At 43.1% G+C, this 26054-nt stretch overlaps 1 protein-coding gene across 1 annotated transcript in view; it reads right to left on the reverse strand.

Moving 5' to 3' along the window:
- The window catches only part of LOC119161091 (uncharacterized), a 37850-nt gene extending 11796 nt beyond the window's left edge, over nt 1-26054 (reverse strand). Inside the window, exons 1-16 of the mRNA XM_075888335.1 lie at nt 25931-26054; nt 24744-24923; nt 23761-23821; nt 23259-23389; nt 21288-21394; nt 20533-20690; nt 19505-19603; nt 19107-19221; nt 18101-18173; nt 16703-16765; nt 15434-15509; nt 14931-15070; nt 13067-13246; nt 10307-10370; nt 9284-9417; nt 1960-2060 (exon numbers count right to left, since the gene is read on the reverse strand). Coding sequence (XP_075744450.1) covers nt 1960-2060; nt 9284-9417; nt 10307-10370; nt 13067-13246; nt 14931-15070; nt 15434-15509; nt 16703-16765; nt 18101-18173; nt 19107-19221; nt 19505-19603; nt 20533-20690; nt 21288-21394; nt 23259-23389; nt 23761-23821; nt 24744-24923; nt 25931-25980 — 1732 coding nt within the window. The 5' untranslated portion in view covers nt 25981-26054. The remainder of the gene's footprint in view (nt 1-1959; nt 2061-9283; nt 9418-10306; nt 10371-13066; nt 13247-14930; nt 15071-15433; nt 15510-16702; nt 16766-18100; nt 18174-19106; nt 19222-19504; nt 19604-20532; nt 20691-21287; nt 21395-23258; nt 23390-23760; nt 23822-24743; nt 24924-25930) is intronic.

Raw genomic sequence — 26054 nt, forward strand, 5'->3', positions numbered from 1 at the left:
TCTTCGCGGAAAGCCAGAAGTGACACAGAGAAGCAGCCGAGAAACGTTTGAGCCATATCATTCATCCGTAATGAGATTTAGTACCAAGAAGCATTATGTGCCCGGAAAGAAAATAAGGTTCTCTTCAAAGTTGACTTGACGTTGATAAATGACCTATCCAGAGTTCGGAAGGACCATGCTAGGCAAGTGTGTAAGCCCACGAGGCGTTACCCGAGCTCTATGCCTTTTAATTTTACTTTCTACGTCACACACGGGAAGAGATCTGGAATCATCCAGTGATAATGGTTCGGTGACGTATTGACCTTATCCCACTTCAACCACTCCACGCGAGTCAAGAAGCAAAGAAGTCAACGCAAAGACTAAATGTCGGATTTTGTATTTCATGAATCCCGTGTTCGAACTTTTGCGAGACGTTCAGAAGGGCGACGCTTATTTATAGGGATGGTTGTTCCTCACGAGTGACAATATCCATAGAAGCGTGGATCATGGGTAATCGTAATGGTTGATGACTTTAACTAGAAGACTTTATAACGCTCTCTGGTTGGGGCATGAAAAGAAGAATCAAAACACTCTGCTAATGTGTCAGCTCAAACCTGCGAAGCGCCTTACCTGATTTACAATAGGAATTTGAGAGCGTGAATAACACTCTGCCAGGGTTCCATGGTATCAATATTCTAATGGGTTACAGAAGAGGATTCACTGTACGCGCCTCGACGACAAGCGAATACAACTTCAGGCACAGTATGTCAACATTATGTCATCTGTATCTTCAACAAATTCTGTAACACACGAAGGTTTAGAGCAACATGGTGAATAATTCAATGCCAACCATGCGAACAGATTTATTCATCTGCTTTCAAATCAGGACGGGAAAAAAGATACAGGGCGCCATAGGCGTGCACATCCGTTTACTTGTCCGTTCAAGTGGTTTCGGATAAGGCTTGAGGTATTTCCGTGGCTTTCATACTTCTCTCTACTTTCATTGTCAGCTTTGAAGACAATTATGCGTGGGAACACTTACGTGATCTCCAGTACAAAATAATGAATAAATAAATAACGGACAAATTTTTGCGTGAACTGCAGGACAAGCCGAACAGTGCAGCAGGGATGCAATTAGGTTATAACTTTCAGAAGGTTTATTTAAGTGTCATGTAATTAAATTCAACCGAAATGGTTGTTAAACTTCGTTACTATACTTGCCCCCGTTTTTATCCATCAATACTATGTCATTATGGTCTTCATCATCATGATAAATTATGATTATCCCCGTCATGTTTATATATCTAGCTGCAAGGTGAAAGGCTCCCCCAGGAATCTTCAGTTTTTTTTTACATTTTATTGAGGTTGTTATGACCACATTTCAAGAAATGCACAACACTGATTAGACCCATAGCCATAGGCTAGTAAGGGGTCTAACGGGAGAAAGTATACAAGCAGAATACAATTTATATATAAGAATAAAATCAAAACATCAAAACGTTGATTTTTCAACAAACGAACAAAAATACAAGAAGATACACATTGTTGCACTTTGTTCATAAATAATGAAATAATCAAGTATTGACAAAACATCAAACTATGTGTAAGGCTTAGTACATGGTCATTACTATACATCTACATGTAGCAAATATTTTTTGAGTGCGCTCGAGAAAAACCTAGAATCTTTAATCTGAAGTGGTATGTTATTCCACACTTGATCTCCTACGAACTGTAGTAAGCGTTCACCATACACATTTTTAGTGGGTGTAAGATTAAAATTCCGCAATGTCATGCATCTACATTGCGCTTCATCATACATTGTGCTTAAGGCTCGAAAGAAGCACGCGATTGCCTTCCCCGAGAATCGCAAGTAGTGTGATCATTCTGCACGGATGCTATCACTCTGTACGACTACTCTACTGACATTATCTGTCACGCTGAACTTTCGATGGCGAAAGAAAGATAGTTTCCTTATCTTACGGTATTTGTACTGCTCTTGACACCTCTGGAGTTCCGGTGACCTGCCGATGTTAAGAATGAAGCAGACCCCAGTCTTCACGAACGTGTACGTGGGATCCCACCTGCGAACAGTTTAGTGAGTGACGTGGTCAATGAGCTGCGAAAAAAACACGAGTTTAATGTCATTGCTGAAGAGAAACCCAGCGAAATAATATGCCAAACCATGCTCGCCTCGTAAAACAATCCGTTCGCTACGATTTGGGTAATTTTTTAAGGGGCCCTGCAACACTGCATGGTCAGAAAACACTCCCGACAAGACGCGAGCCAAATATTATAGCAAAGCACGCGGCCTGGAATTCACAACAAATTATCAAAGCTAGAAATAGCTTTCTCTTCTCTCGACAAATCATGAAATATGCCCAAATATCACACGTAGCAAGCACATCTACCAGTCATTGGCTGATTTGAACCTGGCGGGCTCAGTCGTTACAGGGATAGTCATGGGAGGCCGCTACTTGTCCACCTGTGTGCGCGCGATCACACTGAGAAAGCGGCGTCTTTGAAGAAAAAAAAAGTGCTAAAGGTCACGAGGTGCGCGTGAAGTTTTTCTGTGGCCCTGCTATCCCTCCTGCTTAGGTTCCAGCACTTTATTCGGGAGGAGAGAAGAGAGAATGCAATGCCAGCATGCGACAAACCTTTGTAACTCTACTCGCACTGGACGGATTCTTAAAATTTTTGTGGCGTTGAATTTGTGAGGCAGTAAGCTATTGCAGTGAAATTATTTCATGGTTACTTGAAAAAGTGTTTCAGGGCCCCTCTAAAGAAGAACTTCAAATCGGAATGAAGTGTCGTTCTTACGCTCTTGCTAGCCTATACCGTAAGTTAAACGGCCCCTCACCATGCCCCGTACCAAATTTTAGGAAGCCCGTGGAAGTTATTAGGTTTCCGATGAGAAACATTTTGCCGGAAAATTTTGATCGGTTCACAAGCTGAGAAAACTGTTTTTTTTTTTTTTTGAAGCGGCGTGAAACGAGGATGAGAGGAAGCGAGCTCGAAACCCTACAAAACCCTTGCCGCTCTTCGGCGTAGCCATCGCAAGCCAAATATCTTCCCTACCCTCTCCGGCATCCGACCAAGAAGTCACGTGCACATGACGTGCCCGAACAAGCCCAACCCTCGTGCACGCGAGCAGCGTTTTTTTTTCCACCATCGTTGTTTTGAGGTTTATTGCCTGTTTTTGCGGGATGGTTTGGAAACGCTGGCTTAGACGCGGTAGAATAGATGAGAAAAGTGAGTGCGCGAACACATAGGAGCGTTCCACGGCGGTCGTCTGCTCGATGCGCTGACCGCGGGGACACGAGCGCATGCGAAACGCCGACACATCAGCCCCGCATCTTGTTGAAATTCGTGGGCGAAAAATGAAAAAAGACGCTCACATTCCCTTATTGCGTTTCATTATTTATCTAAAGCTTTATTATACTTTTCAAGCAAAATATACGCATGGCGCGTTAGATAATTTTTGCCATGTCATGTGCCACTGTTGGCAACGTCAGAGCACAGTCGTCTACGTAGAGGACCAACGTCACTGCACTACCGTGTACGTAGGGACATTCATGCGTGCATGTCATGCCATCCTTCTCTGGGCGCGCCCCCGCCAAAGGAAGGAGGAGCAGCGTTCATATTGAAATTTCACCCATTTCCGCGGCGTTGCAAATTTTGGCAGACGTGATCATGAACGCCTCGTCTACGCATTGCGCTTGTCAGCTCAAAATCGTCAAACCTGGTGAGTGGCCTTTTAAGTTCAACGCTGTACAACACATTGGTTATCGTTATATCCTAAGTAAATGAGGCTTTTGAAGAAGTATTTTTTTTTTTGTAATTGAGTAAAGAAACGTACGGTGCCTGAACACCCTCACCAGGAGCTCCATACAGCTTATTGATTAAAATACAGCTTGCCTGGCGAAAATTTAATCTTCTATACTTCTTGATTTGCCGCAGGCGAGCTCCCCGATTTCCATCTAGCTTTTTTTATCACTAGCCGCTCATGCTCCCGGCGGCTTTGCGATTCAACTCGATTCTCGCTGTGTTTTGAAACTCCAAATACGCTAAGCCCCCGAACCAGACACTATTTGTCAATATCCTCTATTGAATTTCCTCTGAAGCCTTGACACGTGCGAAGTCTTGATCTTCAGCTTCGTTTTGCGAGAAAAAAAAGAAAGAGCAAGGAACGCAGCCGTAGTTTAATGAATTACATTGCGCGAAGCATGGTGCCGAAGTTTGTAGCGCTGCACAGCGATGTCTGTCTACCTAGTGGTGCTCCTTCATTCGTGGCGAAACAAAATCCACTGGGTAAACGGAGCCAAGGCCTTGAATAAGTCACTAAACAATCAGACAATGTGCGCTCGCGTATGCGGACAGGTGTTTATTAGGCCGTGGAACAGCGATAGCAGGTGGCCGCAGAAGTGGCCCGAAGTAACGCGAAACTGAACTACACGTTATGATGATACATATACGAAACAGGCCCACAAAGCCAATAACACAGAGAAAGAAGGTATGGGTAAGTTTCCCTTAGTGAAGTTCGTGTGCATGCCCCTTTCTTGGGTGCGAACCGAGAAAGCTGACTCTCGTATGTCACTGGTGGGAATGAGGCTCTCACTGGTTATATGCAGTTGGTTTATTAAATGCATATCATTTCTTAGCGAACTTCGGTGACTTTGAGCGCATCTATCTATCTATCTATCTATCTATCTATCTATCTATCTATCTATCTATCTATCTATCTATCTATCTATCTATCTATCTATCTATCTATCTATCTATCTATCTATCTATCTATCTATCTATCTAACCACCTACGCCTTTTAGCTCTCCTGGCTGTTTCGATAACGGTATCGATACCAAACTTGGTATGGCATAACATGACTGTATGAAGAACATACTTGAGTAGTCATAACATGAAATTCATGACATGAATGTCATGAATGTCATGGTTTACATTTCATGGCCCTGATGCTCTTGCGGTGGTTTCGTTCACATGGCATCTTGCAAAAATGGTATTGCACGGCGAACACAAGCGACAGATCATAACATGAAAGTCATGACATGCGTGCCATGTAACAGCATGATTGCATGCCACGCTCACGATGCGCTCGTGTCCATTTCAGTAGCGTCACATACACCGAATTTGATATTGCGGTACGTGAATGGATGCCGAAAGTATGTGACTGGTGCAAACACGATAGTACTGAGATACCTGTCATGTAACAACATGACTACATGCCACGCTTATGATGCGCTGGCAGCTGTTTCGCTAGCTTCACTTATACCGAATTTGGTATTACGGATCGTAAACGGATGATGAAGGTATGATACTGGTGCAAACATGAGAAACATGACATGCGTGTCATGTAACAACATGACTACATGCTACTCTCATGATGCGCTGGCGGCCATTTCACTAGCTTCACATGTACCAAACTCGGTTATATGTGACGCGAACGAACAACATAGGTCAATGACACATCCAAACATGGTAATCACGACATGCGTGTCATGTAACAACATGACTACATCCCATACTCATGATGCGTTCGCGGCCGTTTCCTAGCCTCACATATCCTAAATTTGGTGTTACGTTACGTTAATGAATGACGAAGGTATGTGACTGGTGTAAACATGATAATCATGAGATGCGTATCATGTGAGAACATGACTACACGCCACAATCAAGGCGCCAATACATTGCAACGTGACGTGGTGTGTCTGCTCGGCGGCGTTCATTTCGGCGCGTCACACCGGCGTTGCTACGGCAGGCGTCGGTCCTGCCAAACACTCGCAGGCACGCGCCGCGCTGCGTTGCTTTGACGCATGCGTGTTTCAGCGCGTCCGGCGTCCCTCCGTCATGAAAAGAGGGCAACACAGTGGTGTCTGGATAACGCGTCGGCGCCAAATGCAGCGTGTCGCATTTCGCGTCAGAAGCCGTCGGCCCGCGCCGACGGACGCCGGTCGCGCCTGTCGTCGGACTATTATAGAGCGCTCGCGTTTTGCTAACGTAGCGTCGCTGTGCCCAGCGTGCGCGCGCGTCAACGCTACATTGGAGTATATTGGGTCCTTTATGATGCGCTCGCGGCTGTTTCGCTAGCTCCACATATACGAAATTCGGTGATACGTGACGTCAATGGATGACGAAATATATGACTGTAGCAAACGTGATAAACCAGACACGCGTGTCTTGTAAGAACATGACAACATACCGCGCTCATTGCATGCTCGAAGCCGTTTCGCTAGCTCCACATATACTAAATTTGGTATCACATGACGTGAATAGATGACGAAGGTAAACGACAAATCCGAACACGATAATCATGACACGGAAGTCATGAACGGGATCATTTACTTCTACCTCGTAATGGGCTGATTTTAAAGTTACATATCAACCTTTTTTCATTCGTGCTTCGCACATCATCGATTCCCACTGTACGTGGGATCTGCCAATTTTTCACCATCGCACTTGGCGCGTTCCGGAATTCACCTCTCCCCAAACCCTCCCCGTGCGTCTGTTAAAAACTCAGCTGCACGGGGTCTTCTTAAGTTCGGGCACGGTGTTCTCGGGCAAAGGCCACGTCCTATGGTTTGGCCACAATGCTCGAATGCCTCCGGCCGTCGAGGTCAGCCACGCCATAGTCGTCGGGCCATTTAGCGCGGTAGAGTCGCAGTCCGTGGCGAGCACTTGAAGTCGTAAATTGGAGCCCGAAGCCTGTTGTGTAGACGCTAGCTGCCGTAGCTGTCAGAGGCCCCCGCAATCGCCTGGGCCCACCGCCCGGTCGTAGATTCCGCTGGCAAAGGTGTTCCGGCCCTCATCACTACGTGTTCTCGAAGGTTCACTTCCCGAAAAACACCACCGTAGCCAGTCGATGTATGTGCCGAGCACCGGCATTCACCGGCAGCTCGTTTTTGTTTATCCGAGCCGCAGGCACCACGTCGCCCGACAGCCTTATTAAAGGAATGGTCCCAAACATATTCCTTAAGCTCCCGATACTCAGGTACGAATTGTCATTTTACTTCCTACTTGTGTTGTCCACTGCAATGCATAGTGTGTGCAGGGCATGAGCCAGCACTTTCGTGGATGTAGTTTACATGTGGCTACGTATAGATCGATTCGACTTTTACCAGAAGGAGTACACATTCCAAGAGACAGCTTAATGCTCCCCCTTTTGAGAGTACGTCGTACTCTCGATTACTTAAGTTCGCGAACACAATTGTGAGGTCTTATCAAGGGAAACCAAAAGCATGGCGAGACTCGGTGAGGCTTTGCAAGAGCTAGCAATTTTAAGCGGGGTCCCGCGAAATGCTGCGAGGTCCGGAAAGACCTCAGTGTGTTGGGCTCCCTTGCCGATCGCTATATAGACATTGATGTTTTCCGGCACGAAGCGTTTGTGAAAACAGTGTTACCCGTACTCGTTTTTGCTTTTCATTGTCGTTTGCACTCAAACTTAGCCGTTATTACGCCAGGATTTGTTACCGACCACCATAAATGGGCAACAAATTTGGAACTTACGCAGAGTGAATTAATATGAGAGCAGTATTTCGAGTAAATTCGTAATTCATAACTCAGAACAACTGCGCACGAAGGAAAAAAACTTAAAAACGCACAGAAAACATAGAACCCAACAGTGTGTCTTCTCTGTTGTCTGTGTCTCTTTTTTTTGTTAAGCAGTCGTACTGGAGTATATTAGTCCAATTTTTCCTCAGCTGGACTTACTGGGACTCAAGGTCACCAACATTTTTACTTAGCCAGGCCCACCAGGCACCCCTACGACTCGGTCTCTGTTAGCATGATTGAATAAACTTAAGAATGAGTTAGCGTAAGATCCCCTTTTTCGATCATGGTGTCAATGCTCTTTAACGCCAATATCTGATGTAATCGGTGCTCTACGTGGCAACTTTTGACCTTGTACGTACAGATAGCGGGATATCGGTGGTTTCAATGAGTAAATACACTTTTATGCAAGACAGGATTCACACAAGAAACTGATAGTAATGATGAAAGTGAACATATATATATATATATATATATATATATATATATATATATATATATATATATATATATATATATATATATATATATATATATATATATATATATATATATATATATATATATATATATATATATGACAATCGGTTGGCAAAGAAAAAAAAAGTGGAGCTCACTGAAACTCGCTTATTAAGTATTATTGCGCTTAGGGCTCAATCTCACTCAGACTCGCTCACATTTTCCTGAACCGGACTCACGCGGAGCAACACTCACAAAATTGGTTCACGAGCGGATTCACCCCTCACTTTACTCACCCAGACTTGGTCAAACTCAAACTCGAGCTAATATTTTAGCTTAATGAGTCCAAGTAGGTCTACCGATGAGTGAGTTTGCCGACCTGTGCATTGTAATACAGGTGACAACATGCTGAAACTAAAGCTGCTGTATTGCGTACGTCAACACATTTTTAAAAATCATTTCTTAGTTCCACGCTCTGCGGCTGCAAAAAAGTGAATACTTGGGCTTGTTGGTGTTGCATTTTCAAAGAAATTTACATTTCTTAGTGCACAGGGAACGTTTGAGAAAAAAGATAGAGCAGTGAGATAGGACAGAGCGCACACTTACAACCAATTTTATTGCACGGACGGCGGGAATATATATACAATCAAAAGGGCGAGGGGACCACACAAAGAAGAAAACAATTAATAGCGCATGAGGTAGACCGCCTTATTCCAGTCTTTAATTGACAACCTAACTGAAGTCTTTCATTGACAACCTAAGTGGCAACCTAACTGAGATTCATGGACGGGGCACTGACACACTCAGTTCCTGCTTTACGAATAAAAAAAGCCTCATATATTTCGCGTGCCCTCCGGTCCTTATATCTTGCCATTACTTGGCATTCATCAAACTTCGGTGTGCACCCACAATTCGCACAGTGACTTGCCAAGTGGCTTCCCACTGATCCGCGTATCAGATTTGCGTGCTCCCTAAGGCAATCGTTCATCTGACCGATGTAGCATCGGCCACATGATAAATGCGGCTGGTCCTTGCCATACGAAGCATTGCTTGTGTAGACCCACCTTGGCTGTCCCGTTATTGAGCAATTGAACGTAGATGATCATTCATGTCCTATAGAAGTCTGCGAAACTCTAATGGTGTTTCTATCAATGAAAAAAAAAACGATGTGTCACGCTACTTTTTTGCAACCTGAATGTACGAATCAACTTTTATTTTCTATTATTTTAATTGGTTAGAACACCAAATGAGCACGTAGTTTAGCCGGCTGGCAAGCTGTATACTTACAGGTTGTCGCACTTGAAGCTTTCGCAGATCTCTCCTGAGAAGGTCATGGTGCAATTTGAAAAGACGTCAGCCGGGGGATAGGTGTAGTTGATAACGTACTTCATGGCGACGATATCATTGCCCACTGTCGTATCCTGAAAAAAAAAAGCGCAACATTAACTTAGAAAAAAAGCTTTCCCATAATACAGTGCCTGCAAAATGCACAATGGCGATGGTACCCTTGCATTGCGTACCCTCAATACTATGCGTATCGCAGAAAAGAACATCGGTGGAGAAAACATGCTAATTGAGAAAAAAGGTTAGCTTAAACCTAAAAGCTTACGAAGGACAAAGTGCGGGGTATGATCTACAAAAACGCTTATACAAATGAACACAGATAACTTTGCAATAGCAGGGAGACTCCGACATCTTTGCACAATATTGCTAGAACCTGTTTTCGCAAATGAATATTAGTAATTAAGATACACTTACTATCCGGGATTTTAATGTGTAACGCAATATGATTAAATCATTAACATTATCACTTATTGTGGATGTCCAATGATGTAATTTATGCGTAGAACATAGAACGCTTATTTTTTTGTAGCATTCCTCCTGCTTCCTGCACTTCATGCATATATTATGAATGCAACCGCTAAACGTGACGTCGCAGACAAGGGGTGGTTGTTATCGAGATTTTAGAAATGAAAGGAGAAAAGATAACAGAAAACATTTCCCACGAGTGACGAGATTTTATGTCCTCGTGGACAAATAATGCCATATTTTTAGTGCATCTCACAGGTAAACTACGTCTGCCTTTTTATTTCACGCTCCGGTCGATTACCCAATACATTGCACAATTAAATAAAAAAAGGGGGTTTACATGAATTCAGAAGCAAGAACAATCAAATTGCATATTAGACGGCCAAGTGCAATAACTGAGTCGTTTAAAAAACACTATAGGAAGCCACTGCTTTTGGTTCCCGTTATGTTTATAATGAGATGGATATTTTTTTTTCTAGAGAAACAAATTAACGTGCTTACGAATGTAGCGGCGACGCACTTGTTGTATCTGCCGTACTCTGTGCACATCCTGGTGAAGTTCACGCTGTAAAGAGCGCACGTAAAATAACCGTTTAACGTGTTCTTGCGGCAGTAATAGGTAACTGTAATTTTTTACTTCGAAGGTCTTTTTGATGAATTTATTACAATTCTTAAAGCGGCCCTGACCACCGCGTGTTGAAAAACAAGGCAGTAGTTTCTTTCTCACCCTTGCTTCCCTTCTTGCGAAAGATTTTTTCCACTTATTTTTTCATAAAACACGTATAGAGTGTCAACACTGAGCGATGAGCTTATGTCGAGATTTCGCACTCGTCGGCTACACACTGTCACCTCCCCTTGCGCATTCGGAAACGCACATAATGAAGCGAAATCAGTTGCCCGCGCACAATAAGGCGAAACAAGGAAGAACGGGTGGCCGGCTTCACGACAAAGCAACGTAAGGGACAGTTCACAACTGATATTTTGCGCACATGAACCTGTGGAGACTATGTAACACAATGAAGGAACGTGAATTACCGTTCTTGCATTATGAAGGACCCGAGAAAGGCGACTTTCAAAATAGAATGACGCGCTCGCTTTTTTGGGTGTGTGTGTGCGTGTGCGTGTGAGTGTGTGTGTGTGTGTGTGTGTGTGTGTGTGTGTGTGCGTGTCTGTGCGTGTGTGTGTGTGTGTTTGTGTACTTAGAGGGTTGTTAGAAGTCTTTTATGAAATAAGAGCATGTCGCGTTAAACTGTCTTCAGTTCCTGAACAAAAGCTAGCTTAATGTACCATAGGAATGGGCTAACTGGCCGATTATACTTCTTTTCGTTTTTTTTTTGCTTTTTTTCATGTATATCGTCTTCTTTACACTTTTCACGTTACGATTTTCACTTGTTTCGTTGTCACGAGCGTCTTTTTCCCGCACGTGACGTGACTTCTGTTACACTCATCTGGCCTTTACTGGGCAAGCGTGACTTTCTACAATTGCCACGAACGATCGGTGATATCTTTTAAATTACCGCCTTTTCTTAAAAAAAAAAAAAACATTTAGTAGAGGGTGAGCGCTCAGTGATGTGATACTTCTTCGTTCGCCCTCAATTTTTCTTTGGGGTAGCTCTTCGCCGTATGAGCATTCACTTGTATATACTGTATCTTCTCGACTATTGCAATAAAGGCTACATATGCTGGTCACTTGAACAAGCACTGTCCATGATAAGTGCATCATGGCCGCTCTGGCTGCCGCGTATCCACATACAGGAATTAGGGTATCTGTAGTCCGGTACTGTAGAACAAGCTTCCAATAAAGCTGAAGCAGATTATGCAGAAAAATAAGATGTTCTAATAGTTGCACAACCCTATCACGCGGCAATAACAACCACAGAAAACATTGAAGGACCCCTAAATAACCTGTGGAAATACTAAAACGAGCTCGCAGTTCTCTTCTGATGTTCTCACGCTCGTTCGGCACTATCCTTGAAGTCAGTAGTTTCTTCGCGTGACGTCATCAGGAAATAAGCTTTCAATTGATCTATGTACCAGGGATGAGCATTATCCACTGCTCAGCTCTGCCATCCAGTCACACGTCCGTTGTGACTTGTCTAGATCATTGTCATGATCGATCCACTGATGTCACTTCGTTCGACGCATCTTCATCTGCACTATAGCGCTGATAACGGCATGTAGCCGAAACGCACGAACTCCTGATAGGTGAAACGGTTAGTGTTGACGTGGTGCACCTGTTCTATATGAATGAATAAGCGGCAGTGAGGAGATAGCGCCTATAAGAAGGGTAGCTGCAAAGGCAAGAGAAAATTCGGCAGATCACGTGCACCTTGGGAATCGATGTTATGCGAAGCATGCGGATGGAAGGTGAGTGTGTTGATTTTTTTTTTTATTGAGAGAATCGTTACGAAGTGGCGCTAAAGATATGTACAAATTCACGCACAGACACTCGTTAGACAGCCTCATTTGTTTTATATAACCAGTGTACAGTTGCGCAGCGGGAGGCTGAGCGTAACATCGATATTAGCAGCACCAGAAGTGGTAAGCTGATGTTTAACGCTGGTGCTCGCGAGGATGGTAGTCCAGTACATTGTTACAATAATCAAAATAAGCGGATGGCGCTTAACTCCAAGTGAAGTTAACCCGACGTCACGCCTGCATCGTAAATGTACACATTTCGTGTTTATAAAAATGGATAGCCAATACTGCAACCACAACTGACGTTTCATGAGCATTGGCGCCTATTTGAATAGTAGTTCGGAGACCTGGCGTGGCTCTGTGGTAGCTTACTTGATTGCCACGCCGAATGCTAGGGTTCGATTCCTGTTATAGAGCCCTGACATCTATTCTTTGCTCTCGTCAGGTCAACGCTGACGATGTGAGTTTTTTTATTATTATTAACGCCGGCGTATATGTGCCACACGTCTGGCGGATAGTGTTTGACGATGTATGCGACAAGACTGTGACATTATTCATGTCAAGACCAGCGATTCATATTCTTTGAACCATCTCACCCTCTCGTGCTAATTTTGGTTTATGCCAAGTCAGTGGGGGGGGGGGGGGGGGGCAGATCGTGAGAGCACCCAGACGTAGGCGCCTTGATAGATAGCTGAATGGATATGTAGATAAACGCTGAAAGTGCATGTAGTAGACAAGGAAATGCTTCGCATTTAAAACTATACTCACTCGCATATGAACGCGGAATGGTATATAGGGGCTCTCTAACTTCACGCAACGCTACAGAGGCAACAAGGGGCTCACGCTTCGTATGAGCAGATGGTCACGGCAGGGAAGAAGACGCCCCGCATGTTCTCTTGCTCGTAGGTGACGGCCGTGTAGAAGTGGCGGTAGTTCTCGTAATCCCAGTAGATGCTGAACGAGCACGCCACGAAGCATCCCTGCACCATCAGCATCTTGACCACGCGGAACAGAAAGGTGATCCTGCGGCGTCGGGGAACAAATCACACGCGCAGGCGTCGATCTTGTGCCGAAGGTAAACCGATACGTACGGCGAAGCGATCGTCTTCGCTGTAATCGCAGGGCAAATTAATAGCATGTCACCTCGGCGTCCCACGCCATAGGCCCGTACTTTCTGTCCAAGAGACCTGGTATGAGCAGCGGTGCGCTCAGGCCCTGCAGCTGTGATATACCAACTACGATGACTACTTAATGAACCACTCACTCAATAAAGTATTCTTAACAACCGCACTGGCAAATATATGGAATGAATTCTGACAACCGTAACAGCCGTGAAGCTTCGGTAGCACTAATGATTGTTCTCTTTCAGGAAGCTCGTTCTTACCGACCTATACGCCTGAGATTCGAGCCATTGTATGGCGAAAAAAAATCACCAGACAAACAAAAAAAACAGAATAGAATGAGTCCACGTAAATTTAAAACAATAAACAAGATTCACAACCACCGGACATAGTTAAAACTGTTCCTGAGGCCATTCATGTTCTGCGTACATCTTTTTTTCTTATCCATACGCACTTTCACGCTCTGTGGACACCCGAAAACTGGGAAAGTGTAGTGTACTATATTTCGTCATATTTCCTTCGTGATATTTTACTCCCCGTTATCCTGTCAAACCACTTCTCTATAGATCAGGACTTCTCTTTGTATTTTAAATGCGGTGTGTGGTGCGCTGTTCTCTTTTTTTTTTTTTGTCACAATGAATTAGATTGTCACCATTGTGAATCCAAAGGCGAGGGTTTCATCGTTAATAGACCCGTGCATCACGCCTATCTAATAATTTTTTTCACTGTCCCTTTCCCCCTATCCCCGTTCACTAATCCTAGCCTTGCGTTTATTGTTAATGTTCGATGTTTAATTTCATACAAGATCAAGCAAAAAAAAAGAAGCAGATATAAGACGCCCATGCCCACTTCATCTGCACATTCAAGGCTCAAGGAAACAGGTTAATTTTTTTTTTGCCAAACCTTGCTATGATGGGCGGTGGGAACACGCATTCGGTGTGTACACAACGCGTTCTCTTGTAACCTCAAAGAACTTAAAGTTGCTCAAGGGAATCAACATTGCCGCTACCGACATCGTGCGGAGTGGAGCCGAAATGCAACGGGCCTCGAATCGCGCGCCAATTTTGAACGCCTTCCTGTGTCGAAGCACATGACGAGACTTTATTATGGCCCTCGAAATGTCTTCATGGTACTTTAAAATGAAATTTCGGAGTTCGCTTGATATCAGAAATATCTCATTAAACTTTGTACACATTCTTGCGACGGGCTCGTTTTTTTTTTTGTATATGACAAAGAAGGACGAGCCCTTATATTTTCACGTCTTTCCATCTCTAGTATACTTAAGTAGTCTTCCTTAAATAGCGTGATTGAAAATCATTTCATTTTGCTCAAAATAAACTTCAAAACTCCTGCCTAATTGAAAAGGAAATGGCCTCACGCAGCACGGCTAACCACAGCATTAGCTCATTTGGTAAGAGCGCGTAATACCAAGGCTGTATACGTTCGGTTCCTTCCGGTGGCAAGTCGCCTTTTCTTCCACTCAATTTACTTCCCATCTGTGTCACAGGTATAACTTAAGACAGTGTTATTATGGCGTAGTTACAGCGGGAGAGGTATTTCGCTTCATATGATAACGTGGTACTCACTCAGCCTTGCGGAGCCTTCCTCGAACACGTCGGCGGCAGAAGTCGAAGACGACCCTCACGCTTTCGGTGGCCCCCACAACAATAGCCACGCCCATCCAGAAACCAGAGTAGCCTCCTACGAGACCTAACACTTGGGTGCCCTGTGTGGAAATGAAATATTTCGGGCCTTTAGACTGAGCCTGGAAACCGGGCCTGTCCTGCTACCTTTTTCCATCTAACATTTCTTCTCACTCAGTGTAGAGTAAGAAAGCAGAGGTAACTTTGCTTTTCATATTCTTACCATTTTTACGAGTTGGATGTTAGTCTATGTTCAAATGCTGCTTGCTGCTTGATAGCTGCTAGCTGGCTCACAGCTGTTGCCATGGTCCTTATTATCAAAAAGGTCTGTATCAAAGCGTTCACACACTATTTGCCTTGAAAAATTCACTGGCGTTGCAGAAGTACAAATAAGTGCTGATACAGTGAAGGTTTTCTGCCAAAGTGTAGAAAGTGATTTCACTGACCGTTAATAGAGGAATAAAGTGCAGTGCGTCGACGCTCCTTGATGTCATGAGTGCACGCACTTTGACGAAGGTGAGTCTGAAAGGGAAAAAGAAAAAAAAGAAGAATAAGGCACTCGTTAAATCATTGTACACCATAACTGCCGCTTGGCAGACATACCATACTGAATTCCGGTAAACAAATGGGACGAATTTAAATGCTTGTGCTAAATGCTTCCTTTCTTCCGTTTTCAAGTGCAACCGTCCACATGAGTGGATCCATAGTTACCCGCCCAGCGCAGGCACGTGGTGGCATCTAGTGGCAGATATGGTAACCATGCGACTCACAATGCTCAAATCAACCAACGGCCGTAGACTTCGTGTCTATGGCAGGGCCGTAGACACAAATGGCGCGGTTCGCCGAGATGACGGAGAGCGCTTTCTAGTTCAGCTAGATAAATAATTGCAAATTAAAGGCCTCGTGCGGGGCTCTAATGTTTGGCTCACGTGTTGTCAGAAGCCTGAGCTACCAATCGGCAATGTTTTCTGGCCACGCACAAAAGTATGGGAAAGCCGCTTTAGAGTTTTAATGGATACCTGTGATGCCAGAGCATACGCTTACTGCTGATAGGTCAGAATGAACTTTCACGTTAATAATGACAATAACTGAATGACTTCATTAAGACGGCGGACACTTTTTTTTGCGAGTAGCCGAGATTGTTGCAACATCTGGCGGAGCCGATCTGAACCACGAGCTTCTTTCTGAGTGACCTCTGGAACCCACTTCGGCTACGCGAGGAGAGAAAAAGTGCACTCAAGGAATACGCCTGGGTACAGGAACGCTGACGCGTGGTTTCCAGCAATACATACCTAAGTCAAGCATTATAGTAGCCTCTCCATGTTCTTCATGTTACTACTGCTATTATTATTATTATATTATTATTATTATTATTATTATTATTATTATTATTATTATTATTATTATTATTATTATTATTATTATTATTATTATTATTATTATTATTATTATTATTATTATCACCATCATCATTGTTCGCATTAACAAAAATTCGTAGAAAAGTCAATTTTCTTGAAGCTATATGTACAGCACGTTTAGTGTGATTTTCTCCTGTATTTCAACGCAACATGTACTTTTACTGAAAGGGACATTGTGCTTGTGACATCATAACTACTTGCAGCAGCAATATTTCGTTATCCGACGAACCCCCGCGAAGGTTAACGATAAGAACTACTTTTCTTTTCTTTCATCAAATCCGTAGACAAAGCACTCACCCCTCCATAGACACGCTGGTTTCTTGTTTCCACGCCGACTGGGTCGCTTTGTATATCGTCTCCCTGCGAAGGATCACACAGTTGTGTTTGTAAATATTGTTTTGGTTTTGTACGCACTCGTGAAGTAGGCCCTGCTTTATAAGGCATTATTACAATTTTTTATTTCGTTTCTTTGCGTGTAATTTTTTTCTTTTCGTTTAACTTAGATATCAAATACTCCATAATAAGCGGACTTGACTGCTACAACGCTTCGTACCTTTGTTCATTATCCTAATAATAGTAAATAAAGTCCAACAACCTCATGTATAAATTAGGTACCTGAAAATGCAGGCATCTGATTAATTATTGAAAGTGCAAGTCATATAAGCTTTCAGTCTACCACTTATGCCTCATAAACAACGTATTGGAAGTAATAGAATCCCACAGAATAAAAACAGGCATTTACAACTCTTACCACTTATTTATTATTGCATTCGTTAAAGTGAACGTGTATTTCATTCAAACTTGCTTGAAGAAAACGGCCATTTCGGAAACATGATCATTCTATCAATAACTGTGTGCTTTTAATCGCAGTAAGATACAATTTGGTGAATCATATTGCGCGAAAATTGCATGCAATTTTCCTGTACACTTTTCACGTAGAATATTTCGGCCACCAACGCAAGAAAACTGCACGTGCAGTCAAATGCGTACATCAACCTGACAGATAACCATCTCGACATGTATTTCGAGACGGTCTGATGTAATGCTCACTTTGAAGTTCTGTCTGAGCGTTCAAAGGAGTACGCTGCACTGTGGCAAAACTAATCATTGCAAAGTGACGTTTTGTAGCTTTGGCATTAAACCATGAAATACAGATAAGAAGCTATGAAGCATGAAACAACAGCAGCATGTTTAGTAACGGGGTTATCTTTCGTATTCCTTCTTCTGATCAATGCACCACCGCTGTGTTCTAGTGGTCTAGTGGTACTCGGCTGCTGACCCGCAGGTCGTGGGATCAAATCCCGACTGTGGCGGCTGCATTTTTGATGGAGGCGAAAATTCTGTAGGCCCGTGTGCTCAGATATGAGTGTAAGGCAAAGAACCCCAAACGGTCGAAATTTCCGGAGCCCTTCACTGTATACGGCGTCTCTCATAATCATATGGTGATTTTGGGACATTAAACCCCACATATCTATCTATCTATCTATCTATCTATCTATCTATCTATCTATCTATCTATCTATCTATCTATCTATCTATCTATCTATCTATCTATCTATCTATCTATCTATCTATCTATCTATCTATCTATCTATCTATCTATCTATCTATCTATCTATCTATCTATCTATCTATCTATCTATCTATCTTCTCATCGCTAGACCTTAGAGTCAACCATGAAGGCATGATGCCCACCTGCACGCTGTGTGACAGCGGTCATTGCAGATTACGCTGTACATCGCTCTGCCATCGGCATGGACGCAGTTGGCTGAGGGTAAGAAGCAGAAAGAAAAAAAAAGCAGTGTCACTTACCTTCAGAATGTCATATTTTGCCAGGCATGTTCAAATGTTAAACTGAACAAAGACGTTCTTTGCACGCAGGTGATTGTGTGTATCTAATGTTTTTGACCTGAGGCGTAGCCTTTTTTTTTGGGGGGGGGGGGGGGTGGGGGATGAGGGGGATGGTAGCACCTTCTTGATTTCGGGGCGGCACCACCTTGGTCATTTTTCGCCCTATATGCCATGACTTAAGATTCGGGGCAGGGGGAGGGGTTAGTTTTAATTAGGTCTTAATTTTCAAGGAGTTGCAGTAGTCGCCTCTAATGTAGCCAATCTTTGAATGCTTATCACATGAACATTTTTATACTACGCATACTGTGGTACGATAACTTTGAGTTGAAGAAATTCTTCCAGTGCCAACCATGGAAAAGCTGATAGCGCAGGATAGGATGAGTGGAGAATTTTACGTGCAATAAAATGGTGTTGGAGTGCAGATATACCACTGTGAACACACAGTAAAAAAGATCTCTAAGGGGAAAAGAAGTAGGAACACAACAGGTCCGCAATCATCCAACTTCGAAACTAAAAAGACAAATAACGCTAGTGACTTCTTCGTTCGAGTTTTTTTTTTTTTCATTTTGGATAAAGATTATGGTTCAGAATCCTAACACGATTCTTCACTCGAAACTTCTCAGCTAGGATTTCAGGCAGGCAGGCAGGCAGGCAGGTAGTAGGTAGGTAGGTAGGTAGGTAGGTAGGTAGGTAGGTAGGTAGGTAGGTAGGTAGGTAGGTAGGTAGGTAGGTAGGTAGGTAGGTAGGTAGGTAGGTAGGTAGGTAGGTAGGTAGGTAGTAAACTTCATTGAAAATAATTAAAAAAAATAATGCATTCTGTTGAGTACACACAGATTCAAGCATAACTTACTAGTCTCATGTAAATCGCAGACCTTGTCGCTTATGTGATTTCGCCATGCGTAATCGTTTGGAATACACCCGCAGACTTCTCGTGTTATCTCCTTCCGGCATTCTTCGTAGCATATCTTGAGATATAGGGTAAGGAAACAGAAATGAGATTGGAAACACGATCAAGCAACATTAATTTCGTGATAAAGACGCCAGGCCTGCAAACATGGGCACAAAAGATGAATCAGGTCAACCCAAGTGAGTTCTTCGATTTGTCTCCTAGGTCCATGCTTGCACACCTTCCTTAATTTATCACGAATATCTACTAACTAGCCAAGTCATAATTCTAATTCTTAATCCTTCATTCGCTACAGTTTTTCTCAATGAACAGGTCCGGTGACTAGAGAAGGTTTGGCTCACCTCTTTTGAATACTTCACTTTGTAGTTGGGGAGGCGCAGATACCGGCTGTAGTTGTCACACTTGGTGGCGAAGGGCGCAGGCAGAGATACCACTCCCTCCTTCCAATACATCGCCCCCAAACGAAATTTCATTAAAGGAATGCTAGGACACAGCGATTGAAAAGACACAAATTTTTATTTGGCAACAGATGGCTAGTGTAAGGGGCAGCCGCCGTGCGATCATAAAAACACGAACGTCAAAAAAAGTGACCAACTAAGACTGGCAAACTTCTAAAATGAAGTTACATGTCAGATGTTTGATTTCTTCCACAACCTGGTAATTTTTTTCACACGCATTTCATGTATTAATCGAAATAAGAAAGCACACAGGCACTGACGAAATCAATATATTGTAATTAATTACTACCTAAATTGAGACATCTGAGAAAACGTAGAACAAAATTGCTGTAAGTTTTCATATGTGTGTCAAAGTGAGCCTTAGACGTGAAGCGATACGATCTCTTTAGGTGCCTCATTAGTAATAGCGGATGCCTCAAAGTGTGCACGGGTAAGTTATTCTACAGCCTCAGTCTTCTCCGCAGTTACTATAATCTACAATTAAAATTTTGGAATAAAATAATGTGCTGAACACAGACTGATTATTTGACGCATTATTATTTTACGGTTCGTGGTTAGCGTAAATAAGGATGACCAAGAAGTCACGTACCTATGGTCCACAATCCCTACATCGTACAACAACGGAGAAAAAAGTGCATGCAATGCCAACAAGACATCCGCAAGGCAAATATTTTCAAGCATCTTCAAGCGGTGACTGTTTGTTGGAAAATGCTTGGTATCCTTGAGCACGACATAACTGAACTTATAACTTTAAGGGGGAAAAATTGGCATCAAAATTTTCTATTTCTTACAGTGGACAGATCTCTTTCTAAGAATGTGTGACCAGCACATGCTCAAGGACGCAGTGTGATCCGTCAGTTGATTGCAGTGCTATTTAGTGGCACAGTTGTCGATTGTCTGAAACTACTAACCTGCACGATTCCGAACACGAAGTCACCCGAAGGCTTGAAAGCCATAGCGTGCTTCTTTCCGGCGGTGTTTGTGTCGACGTGGTGAAAGCCCAAATTCATTTCGAATTCGTCCAGTTCTATGACGTCGTCTTCAGGCCAGGCAAAGAGCACGTTCATCTCTGGAAATGTCGTTCACGCAAATTAAACGTTTTCTCAATTTTATCACCTATTCACTCATACGTATGTACCAACATAGTAGTCGGTACATACCTATAAAAACTTTATAGGGCACTGAGCGAATTCAATAAATTTGCTAAGTGTAAAATTATGTGCTGAGGTACGGTTACTCGCGAGCACAGAGAGATGCAAAACGACTTTTCATTCACCGCAGATGTTTGCGGGTGAGCGTTTTATAACAACGTGGATATAGCGTCTATAACGCTTTGTTATTTGCATTCCCTAGACCTCAGACGTTGCGCAAAACTGTACCAGAAAGATATTAGAGATCTTACCAACCAGTCTTTATCCCTTCAAGGAACTATTCATTGCAGGGACATCAAACGCAGCGTCACTGAACTGCCGGAGTTCGTGTACTGTCGAAGTGAGACCTTCGTTGAAACCTGTATCTCAGTAAGCATTTTATTCTCGTCGACAGATAGCTGCACTTGCACCTCTGACCTGCTTCTTTGCAAAGCCAAACATAGGCCAACTCTATTATCTCGATACCATCATGACACATGCAATATTCAGCGTAAAAATTAATTCTGTGCACGTACCGAAAGCCAAAACGTTTTGATGGACTGTTTCGATCTTGGGGTCGTGCCTCCAGTTCATAGTGTAGCACATCTGACTCGGTAGCCGGGAGTAGGACTGTCGCGTAACGCTGCAATGAAATAGAAACAAGAAACAACTTCAGCGTACTATAGAAGGGGCAAGAAATTAAAAAAATCAGCGAAGAAAAGGTTTCGTCTGAGCCAACATGTCGTGTTGTGAACATGTCTTTGTCAAGTAGCTCCCTTTACGAAGACAAGTTCACATTTAAAAACGTTGATTCTAGTGACACTCCAATTTCAATGATCTTTCACTACTATAAAAAAAGAGAAAACTACACCAGTTAATCGATACAAAATCTTAGTTCATATTTGCTCGATGTATTTGCAAGGTGTAGTATTAGGTGACGTTAGCGCTGGGCCAGCTCCTCCAGTTGCGTCTATGTAATCACTCATAGATGCAAGGTCTGAAGGAAGGAAGGAAGGAAAATAGGAGGAAAGGAACGGCAGGGAGGTTAAGCAGCCTATAGGCAGCCGGTTTGAAAGCGTCTCGACTTTGCCAGGGCCCGGCACAATGCTGACGTACTTAGGGGCTAAACTGGCACTGACTTTTTTCTTCAAGTGGCATTTAGAAGGCTACATGCAAAATCGGGAAAAAAATCAAGGAGCGAATCGAAAGTTGGGTCGCTTTCCCCGTCATCAAAAAAGCGTAGTTCAAAAGCATTTTCAGAAGGTTGCAAACTAAAACGCACAGATTTGTCAAGTGCTGATTTATTCCACGATGGTTCTCCGTTGACTTTTCCGATAATGTATTTCGAAATGTTTGTTGTTTATTTTCATAATCTGATCTCACTTCACGCTTGTTTAGGTTTCTTGTGAATTTTGCTTGAACCTTGTAGTCCGTTGTTCTTTTGCTTGCTTTTGAAGCTCTCTTGGTTCAACTTTCTTTTAGACGATCGTGACCTGATGCTGTTAGGAGTTTGAACAATCATCATCATCATCATCAGCCTGACTACGTCCACTACCGGACAAAGGCCCCTCCCATGTTCCGCCAGTTAACCCGGTCCTGTGCTTGCTGCTGCCAATTTACACCCGCAAACTTCATAATCTCGTCTGCCCACCTAACCTTCTGTCTCCCCCTAATCCGCTTCCCTTCTCTGAAATCCAGTTTGTTACCCTTAATGACTAGCGGTTATCCTGTCTACGCGCTACATGTCCGGCCCATGTCCACTTCCTCTTCTTTATTTCAACTATGATATCCTTAACCCCCGTTTGTCTTCTAGTCCACTGTGCTCTCTTCTTGTCTCTTAAGGTTACACCTACCATTTTTCTTTGCATTGCTCGCTGCGTCGTCCTCAATTTAAGCTGAACCCTCTTTGTAAGTCTCCAGGTTTTCTGCTCCGTAGCTAAGTACCGGAAAGATAAAGCTGTTATATACCTTCCTTTTGAGGGATAGTGGCAATCTACCTGTCATAGTTTGAGAGTGCTTGCTGAATGTGCTCCACCCCGTTCTTATTATTCTAGTTACTTCAATCTAGTGGTTCGGCTCTGCGGTTATTACCTGCCCTAAGTAGACATAGTCTACTACAACTTGAAGTGCACTATTACCTATCTCGAAGCGATGCTCTTTTTCGAGGTTGTTGTACATTACTTTCGTTTTCTGCAGATTAATTTTAAGACCCCACTTTCTGTTGTCCTTGTCTAACTCCGTAATCATGAGTTGCAATTCGTCCCCTGAGTTACTCAGCAATGCAATGTCATCGGCGAAGCGCAGGTTACTAAGGTACTCTCCATTAACTCTTATCCCCAACTGCTCCCATTCTAGTCTTCTGAAAACCTCCTGTAAGCACGCGGTAAATAGCATTGGAGGGATTGTGTCCCCCTGCCTTACAGCCTTCTTGATTGGTATTTTGTTGAACAATCGCCATTGAGCAAACAAAAACCAGCAGGCAGGCCAATCGACGCAGTGTTGCTTACTTCGGGCTCAGGTAGAACTCGAAGAAATACTGCGTCGGGTTTACAAAGCCGATCTGCAAAACGTCTTCCGAGCTATGGGCAATGTCCCCCAGTTTGCCGCCAGTCAGTAATAATTTTTTCAGCTCTTCCACCTGCACAAGCACGATTGTACATAAAAAGAGAAGAAAAATTTGTAGAAAAGCTTATATACGTACGCAAACGCACTTGAAAATTGGTAATCAGTTTGACGACTGGCGTCACTGCCACAAGCATGCACTCCAATAGCACATTTCCCCTCAACTTTACTATTGTTTAGATTCTGTCCCTCCCGAAGGAAAGATGACAGAAAGAATCACTGATATTCAATTCGGCAATTGAGAGAGACATCGTTTCCAGCAGTGTTTGAGCTAATATTTTCTTTACTAACATTGTCGTTTTTGGTGATGGATAAACAAAAATGTTATGAATGTTGACGCCCAACTACCATAAAAGGACTGGGTAAAATACCGTTTTGAATACCTACGTCAGTGGTGTTAGTCTCGCAGAAATCCGGATAGTGCTCGCATAGCTTCGTCTTGCTGACCCTACAACAATTTTAGGCAGATGAATAACACAAAACGAAAAAAGATGATTGTTCAGTTAGCAATTTGAAATATGGCACTTATTCACTGCGTGAAACGTAATAAGATCTGCATATTGTATGATAAATGAAATTCCATTTAAAAGAAAAATATATCAGTTAATCATTTGCGATATCGTATACTGTCTTGAGGTATCTCCGCAAAGCTTCGCTATGTATGCAATGTCCGCCTATTTTATTTTTACGCAAGCTAAGTGGCCAAGGAGTGGCCCTTGTGGTTCTTGAACAGAATAAAGGATGAGAGTCGTGACAACTGTAAGGACAGTCCAGCAGTTTCGTTTTGCGCAGATCTGTGTATCGCATATGTGCGTGCACACTTAACCAGAAGCGGGTGCACTTCTTGAAAATTTACCAATAATATTGCTGTCCCAAGATTTAATCAGATCTCAAAAAGAAAACTCCTTTTAAAAGTCTCCTAGATGTTCCAGCATTTATTGCGATGTCTTGGACGCACCAACCAGAGAATCCGTGATTGAAACAGTAGCAAACGTTTTCGAAATAGGATATGGTAATTTCAGCGCAAGCAAAAAAAATTGTTTCATCATCGTTGAGGGAGTGTGGGACGGGACAAAATGGCCACTTTTCCCTGGCCTCGCCCGAAGGAAAACTGCCGGACCAGTTTTAAATAAAGTTCACCTGTTCATTCATTATCGAGTGGCTGTGGTGTTGTCGAGCGCTACTGAACAATCAGGATCAGACAACATTTCACCAACTGGGGCTAATTCCTTAAACTCGGGTGCAAGGGATAAAAGGAGAATGGATTAATAGTGACGTAGAAAGGAAAGAATTTGTGAACATTTTACATTCTCTCGCAAAGTAAGCGTGTGTGCGGACAGCAATAGGAGCGCACATTGTGTCACACGTACCAGTTGGTGACGCAGACTGAGAGGCCAGGGAAGAGCAGCACTTCGGCTCCCTCGATGCGAACGTCCACGGCGCTGGGAAAGCTGAGATACGCCTTAACTACTTTTGATGCCTGGTAGAGGAAACCAGTGGCCATCAGCATGAAGACGCCGATGCGCAGCAAACGGATGCGCCGCTGGTACCTGAGCACGTGCAAGCGGCGACATACGAAATCCAAGTGTGCAGGGTTGACGATATAGCCGACCATGCGGCCGGAAAGGAACAGCAAGCATTTCTCACTTCCACGCGAGCCACAAAACGAATCAACGCAGTATGCACACAAGCCACATGTTGCATCGGCACTACTGAGAAATAAAAAAAATGTACAAAACACGGCGAATGTCAATCAATCAATCAATTGAATGGTAATCACTCATCGTCTGTTGCACTGTACAACTTTGAAAGGTTTTCACACTCGCGTGCTTATACAACAGTTCGAAATACACAAATGATAAAACAACGAGGGGTACAGAAACAAACAGGATAAAGAAAACGATCACATATCAAGAGAAACACTAGCCGGGACAACAACTACAACAACAACAACAACAACAACAATAATAATAATAATAATAATTATAATATTAATAATCGATAAGCTATTATTGGTTTTTCTGCTTCCCTTTAGTTAGTGACACGTCTGCGTGACTTGTTTCACGTAACCGCCGAAAATCTGCGCGCTCTGTTAAAACTGTGCTATCATGAAGCAATGTTTAAGAATTAAAAGGGAGGAAAATGAGGCTAAAGGCAAGGAAAGGCAGAGAAGTCAGCCAGGTGTGCATTCAGTTTTCTGCCCTGTTTTGGAGGTAAGGGTTTATGAATGCAGCGGCCGAAAGAAAAGGAGGAACGTGCTATGATATTTCGGGTGACATAGGCATATGAATGCACTGATTAAGCAGCATCGTATATAATTTCATGATCTTCATAAAAACTCTATGCGGATGTCAGACATGAAGAGTATGAAAGGTTTATCTGCACAAGCTCATTGAACCGCTTCCATTCAATTTCGACAGCCTGAGAAAAGATTTCACATGCGCCAGTTAACGAGCAATTTGCAAAAAAAAAAAAAATAATGGTGCCTGAAAAATGTCGCTTCTACTCAGCGGATATTATGATTAGTCTTGACACCAGAAGGCTTGAAGTTTCTCACTTTTTTCTGTCTCCTTTGGCTCCTAAATCCAGAATATAGTGCAACGTCATGTCGAGTGGCCGTTGGACTCGATCTGCATAATCAGAAAAGTACGAAGGGCGTCTGATGCTAAGGGGAGCACAAA

This window comes from Rhipicephalus microplus, chromosome 3, assembly GCF_043290135.1.
Source record: "Rhipicephalus microplus isolate Deutch F79 chromosome 3, USDA_Rmic, whole genome shotgun sequence".
Lineage (NCBI taxonomy): Eukaryota > Metazoa > Arthropoda > Arachnida > Ixodida > Ixodidae > Rhipicephalus > Rhipicephalus microplus.